Source organism: Alosa pseudoharengus, unplaced genomic scaffold (assembly GCF_046254945.1).
Source record: "Alosa pseudoharengus isolate Yale_2024_CS ecotype anadromous, Long Island Sound unplaced genomic scaffold, YU_APseudo_1.1 YU_APseudo_1.1_scf_19, whole genome shotgun sequence".
Lineage (NCBI taxonomy): Eukaryota > Metazoa > Chordata > Actinopteri > Clupeiformes > Clupeidae > Alosa > Alosa pseudoharengus.
Window position 1 is genome coordinate 26914643 of NW_027468657.1, and position 6745 is coordinate 26921387.

The window sequence follows — 6745 nt, forward strand, 5'->3', positions numbered from 1 at the left end:
ATGATCCATTTCGAAGACCTCTGAAGGACCTGCCCCAAGTAATATCAAATTCTGCATACAGTACCTCTGGATCTGCTTTTCTGCACGACTTGGGATGCTACAAAGACATATTGGGAATAGCATGCTCATGCCTATCTTCATGTATTACACATAAAGCTCTATAATAGATCAAAAACCACAGAGATAAAAGAGGCGACGATCACTTTGATGAACATTTTGTGTTTATTTAGAGATGAAGTGACTACTGCTGTGCCCTGTTTTATTCATTGAATTTATCGTGTCCTCCATGGGCAAGGATATCAGTGGTATCACATGGTACCAGTCTGTGAAGTACTTCACAGAGCAAGACTACCATAATGGCCAAAAACTGATGAGCAATAATGCTGAAATTAAATCACGGTTCAAAGAGACCCCTAATGTATATTTGGGAGATCCACAAGCCCACTTTTGGAACTTGGTGGTATTTTAATTACATGCTGACTACTATGCTGACAGTGAGTGAGTCCTCTAGATCAGCACAGCATCCCAAATGTACATCCTTGGCTTTGAGGGAGCATGAAGGAGGTCAACAATAATGTCATCCTACCACACACACACATAAATTTCAGCCTTGAGTGAAGAGGGCATACCAGAGCAGACAGCAGTCTATTACTGTAAAGACGACACCGTAGACACTTGTGGATGTGTCAATCTCCGACCCACGAAAAAACAAACAAACAAACCACCCTCCATGGGAAATCGACTTTGCCTTACTTCACATCCACAGGGTCTAAAGACTCATTTAAACATTCAGCTTCGATCATGCAGTGATAGCATAAACATGCAATCATGGTAACCTACAGAAATCCCAAGCTGATGAAAGTGGTCAGAGAATGTTAGTTCCCGTCCCCAAGTGATTTGATCAATTACCGCTATACTACCACAAGCCCGACCATCATTAGTTCACCATACGATACTAATGAGTAGTTTAGACAGATTAGCACTTACTGTTAGAATGAATGATATATCAACATCCAAATGATTGTGCAGTATATACTAGCTGCTATGATGTGGCTGTGTGTAAACTCTTGTTGACATAGTCGAAATGGAAACTGCATTATCTTGACTTCTCTATGCTGTCTTTCTCCTCCTCCTCTCTCTCTCTCTCTCTCTCTCTCTCTCTGTCTAACTTGCCCTTTCCAGAGTCCAGAGCTCAGCATGCCATTTGCACATTAAAGGAACACTGTGAAGTTTATTGGGATTCATTGTCTTACATGTTTACAAGAGGTGTTGTATGTTCTCTGTTTGTTGATATCATGGCCGTCCACATTGTTTGAACACTGGCATGAGCGCGGAATCCTCCGGGAGGTTTCATCAACATCGGTCCCCGCAGGAACGTGGCGGCGTTCCGTAAAAGGGCCACGGAACGAATTCGCACACGGCCCCCAGGCTGTCACTCTTCGCCGCGCTCCTTTTCTCTCTCTCCCTCGCACTCTCCCCCGCGTACCCTGCGCTCTCGATGACGGAGAAGATAAGCACGTCGCATTCCGGGATCGTCGGGCCCCTGCCTGGCTCTGTGGGGCCAGATGTAAATAATTGCTGAAAGCAATATAGGGCCCCGCGTCGCTGTGTCCTCCCGGTGTTGTGCTTGGCTTGCGAGCGCGGTGGCTCCGTTTCATTTGGGCCCTTGACGGCCTTTTTAAAATGTTTTGTTCCAGTCAGTTCAGGCTTTCTTTAAACTCTCGTCGGAATGCGCACAGGGCTCTGTGTGTATTGAATACCTTACCACCCACACTACCAAAGTGCTATCAAGGCCCAAGGGTTATGCTGAAGCTGTCTCTATTTTAGGACAACCCTCGGTTCCAAGGTTAAGGTTAAATTTGGCTCAATGCATTCTATAGATTTACATAGTGGTGTTAGGATGGAATAATGCATATTTTAAATAAATATTTTTTTTATTCTGTTATTGGCTTTTACATGTATAAAGCATACAGTATGTTATAGTTTTATCAAAAATGGAAAATACTGATGTTACATAAGTAACAAATGTAAAAAATAAGTACTTCAGTCTTACTTTCCCTGAAAGTAAGAACATAATTTCCAGCATATGAAAATATCCATAAAAACACTGCTTAAGTACTTTAAGTTAATAAACAGTAAAAAAACATAGAAACAGTACACCTTTAAAAATACTGGACCAAAACAAAAACAAACAAAACAAAACATACAACAACACCGAGAACAATGTTTTCCACAATTTTCTTCAAATAAAAATAATAAAAATGTACACAACTTCATAGTTTTTTTTTTGTGGGGTGGGTTTGATGTTGGGATGGCGTCCATAAGCCATTCTCCAATCTTCCCTTTGGCCAGTCCGTGAACACTTTCAGCCTGCTGGATTCCGTCGCCGATGCAACTCAACCCCCAGTCCCCCGTAGCAACAACAACACCACAATAACAAAGAGAGCACTTCACCACTCTCCAATAGCTCCTCAAATGTCTATAAGGCAGACTCTTAATTATTCTCAGCTCTAAGAATGCTTAGCCTGTCATTCAGATAAGAAAAAAACCCCACAAAAGCAACAATGTAGGGGTAGTTACTAATCTTTCTCACATAACATTGGCAGGACTTGATTAGCATTTTGGCTAACCACTGTATTCATTTTTGCACTGAGGGGTGTATTTGATACGTACAGGTACACGTGGATCAAACACATGCTTCTCCTTATGAAGAATAACAGATGGGGAGGACACAGTCTTGGTTTCTGTAATGCTATGGCCTTGGAATTCAACGAATTCAACGTCTTGCTTCTATCACTATCTTATCTCAAAAAGTTAAGAGCGTGACAGGAACATTTTGAAACCAAACTGTAATATTGGTAATAAGTGACAGTTAAATTTGATTTTGTGCATATGGATCCCCTTACAGGTCCAGACAATCGTTAGGACTTGGCCTCATTTTTGGAGCACACCATGTCATGTTTGAACACATGGATGTTGACATCATCTGACAGATCAATGATCGTGTGAAGTTGACTGGCAAACAAAGAGCTGGCTGTCTATTGAATTTTCTGCCTTACTGCATTTAAGGTCGTCCTATTTCAAAAACAAAAAAAACGAGAGTCCACGTACTTATTGCTAACATCCTCCTGCTCACAAAATCGGCACAGTCTTGATTTTTGCGAGTTGAATGAACACGATGTGCGAGTGTGAGCGAATAAATAGTCTCATACATATTGCTCAGCCTCCCCTTCATTCAGGATGGTCACTGACCCGTCCCCACTGTTCATCTCAATGTCTTTCACCGCCGCGTTCTCGGGGAGCAGGGCGAGGTCTTTAAATACGTCCACATAGTGGCCGAAGCCAGGGCCCCAGTTCAGCAGGTTATCCCAGTTGAAGCTGCCCGCCTGCGAGCCCAGTTTGTGGGGCAGCGTGTGGTGGTGGTGCTCGGTGAGGGGCACCTGGGCGCCAGCGGCCGGGCCGCCCTCGGCCCTGCGGCTGGAGTAGCGCCGCTGCTTGAGCCGGCCGCCGTACTCCTCGTCGTCGGCGTCCGACTCGTTGACCTGCGAGAGCTTGGGCACGCGCGAGCCGTACGCCACGGGCTTCTCGCGGTCGTACTCCATCTCGGAGCAGGTGAAGGAGTCGTGCGAGTCGCTCTCGGACGACGACTCCGGCGCCGGGATGCCGTCGGCCGGGTTGCGCACGCGCGACAGCGGCCGCCGGCACTCGTCCTCCGACGAGGAGCGGCCGTGGTCGGCGCTGCAGATGCTGGGGTTGCGCGGGCGCGGCGTGTTCAGGCGCTCCACCTCCTCGATGGACAGCCCCACCGGCGGGCCCGTCTCCAGGGGGATCTGCTCGATGGGCTGCTTCAGCCGGCTCCCGGGCCTCGAGCCATGGCCCGCCATGGTCTGCGGGCTCTTGCTGCGCCGGCCGAGCCTCGTGGCGTAGTTGAACATCCCCTCGTTGTGCAGGTCCAGCGGGCTCCCCTCGCGGCGGGCCAGGTTGAGCTCCCGCGCGGGGCTGTTGCGGTAGAAGGTGGACGGCTTGGCGGCGAAGGGCGCTGGGCTGTGCCTGGACAGCGGGTTGGGCGTGGGGCAGGCCGAGTGGCTCAGCGGCGTGGAGCGCAGGCCCTGGGCATACGCCGGCTGGTAGGTGTAGCTGCTGGCCCCAAGGGGCAGGGGCGACTGGCGGGCGAAACCCAGCGGGCTGTGCCTCTGGATGGAGAACTTGGGCGTGTGGCTGCGGAACTGCTTGTAGTGCTGGATGATGTCGGCGTCGGACGGCGCGATGCTGCTGGCGTTGTCGATGTCGTAGTGCTCGATCTCGGCTTCGGGGCCCGGGCAGGGGGCGCACGGCGCACTCGGGACCGTCTCGTTGCCGTGCGGGATGTCCGTCTCGTCGTAGATCAGGTAGGGGTTCTCGCGCTCGATGATGTCCGGCTTGGGGTTGCCCTCGGGCTGCTTGCGCACGGTCATGTCGTCGCCGTACGGCGGGATGTTGTCGGGGTCGTCGAAGGCCACGTTCTCGCTGCCCTTCTTCTTCTTCTTCTTCTTCTTCTCCTCCTTGGGCTTCTTCTCCTCCTTTGGCACTTTGCTCTTGTTGCGTCGGCCCTTGCAGTGGTTGCAGAGGATCAGACTGAGCACCACCAGAGCCAGCGCCGTGGCGCAGCTGCCCACGATGGCCGGCACCGCCCAGATGGGCAGCGTCATCTCCGAGGCGGCCGCGCCCGCCGCGCACGTGAACCCGCCGTTGGCGGCCGTCGCCTTGCAGACCGTGCCCTGCGGGCACTGCACGCCCAGGCACGCCACCAGCGTCTCGCACGTCCGGCCCGTGTAGTGCTCCTCGCAGACGCAGGCGAAGCCGCCGCGCGGGCCACCCGGCTCGCAGCTGCCCCGGTTCTGGCACGGGTTGGAGGCGCAGTCGCCCGGCGGCATGCACTGGTAGGTGTACCACTGGTTGACGCACATCAGGCCGTCCCAGCACGGGCTGCTCTCGCACAGGTTGGGCCCGCGGCAGCCGATCTTCACCGACGGGTCCGACTTGGAGATGGCTACCGAGCTGTGCTCGCCGCTGAACGGCAGGTTCTCACCGTTGTATTTCACAAAGGCGAAGCAGCCTTCAAAACCTGCAGAGAGAGAGAGATAGAGAGGGAGAGATAGAGAGAGAGGGGAAGAAAGAGGGAGTTGTTCAGATAACAGGAAGCCAGTCTGGAGGGAGATCAAGACAACAAATAGGCCGCGACGGGGTACCGTCCAAGTGAGCCGAGATTTATCACTTGTTTTCTTTGCCAACATTTAGAGTAAAAGCTATAATCAAGGCAGTCTTCTAAACTGTTTGGATGGGAAAACGGTGCAGAATCGGCCAATATTTCAACAAATTTCCTGTTGGAGGAATCCTCAACAAATCACTTCTCATCAAATACAATGGATAAGTGAAAGGAAACATTCCATCAAAAGGAAATATACATTGATATCTATAATATGTATAGATAAAAGTGTATAGAGTATATAGTATATACATGTATACAGTATATCTACAGCATAAACATATCTAAAATGCAACATTCCATGATTATTTATTAAACACGGGTTAAGGACATGCATCTGGAAGAAATATATTGTTGTGACAATTTTAGACCTCGCCTCACTTCACAATATGGGCTCACTAATGCGAATAGATGGAATCCATTGAGTTCATCCCAATGAAAAATGAAGCCCTTTGGTTTCTATTTACCAAATGTTACAGGCCCCTTAGCCATATCCCCCCACCCAACCCCTGGCAAGCACAATCACCACTTGGCACTGATCAGGCACTGTAAATAACGTGCAAGCTCTGCGCCTTCAAAACAAAACAATCTTCCCAAGCAGCGCCACTGATATGGCGCGGTGTGAATGGGGCCCACAGATCAGACCCGATCAGACATGTTGCCATATAAGTCCACCATTCCTTCCCCCTGCGATGGCTGTTTTCTGCCAGATGTCAAGACATTTAATGTCTCATCTCCTCCCTCCCTCTGGAAGACCTCCGTCTCACCTCCACTCTGAGTTTCCTCCAGTCAGACCCGTAGGAAATGTGAGCTGTGAATTAGAGGGCGATCCAAGGAAACACGAGGCCCAACAATAAGACACTAACCCCAAGAAAGCCCTCTGGCTCGTCTGCGTGACTTGTTTGAGATTCTTTTTTCGAGATTGAAAAAAAAAAAAGAAAAGAAGAGAAAGGAAAAGAGAGAGAAAAACAAAAGAAAAAAAAGAGGCAGCACCAATCCAAGGCATGATTCCTTTTGGCTGACACAAGACATATCTAGTATTGATCTGAGGGATTGTTTTGGAATTTCTTTATTGTATTGAACCGGTTGCAGCTCATTGAGAGAGGAAAGGAAAAGGGAAAAGACGGGGCCCTGGCGGTTCTATAATTGACCTAATCATTCTGGTATTCCACAGAGGAAACAACCTCCATCGCCTTGGCGATGAACAGATCATTTTCCCGGTGCTCCTTCTCCCATTACTGACCTGGGCTTGATTTGGGCTGCGCTGGACCAGGAGGGACGCCTCCGACGGACATGGTCAGGACGTTGACCCCTCCGAAGTCCTGGGTGGTGTGTGGGATGACTCGGAGGTGGGCCCCGTCTAGGCGGAGCGAGGTGGAGGTTCCGTTCTTCTGGAGGACGAGGGTGTGCCACTGTCCGTCTGATAACGCCACGTCGGCCAGAGTCCGCTCCACCTTTCCCGCTACGCCCGCGTCCGAGACGTACTGCAGATTCCCGTTC

At 50.2% G+C, this 6745-nt stretch overlaps 1 protein-coding gene across 1 annotated transcript in view; it reads right to left on the bottom strand.

Moving 5' to 3' along the window:
• Positions 1 to 1945: 1945 nt before the first annotated feature.
• Positions 1946 to 6745, bottom strand: part of fat4 (FAT atypical cadherin 4) — a 97186-nt gene continuing 92386 nt past the window's right edge. Inside the window, exons 16-17 of the mRNA XM_076292151.1 lie at positions 6489 to 6745; positions 1946 to 5104 (exon numbers count right to left, since the gene is read on the bottom strand). The exon at positions 6489 to 6745 is cut by the window's right edge and continues 5 nt beyond it. Coding sequence (XP_076148266.1) covers positions 3207 to 5104; positions 6489 to 6745 — 2155 coding nt within the window. The 3' untranslated portion in view covers positions 1946 to 3206. The remainder of the gene's footprint in view (positions 5105 to 6488) is intronic.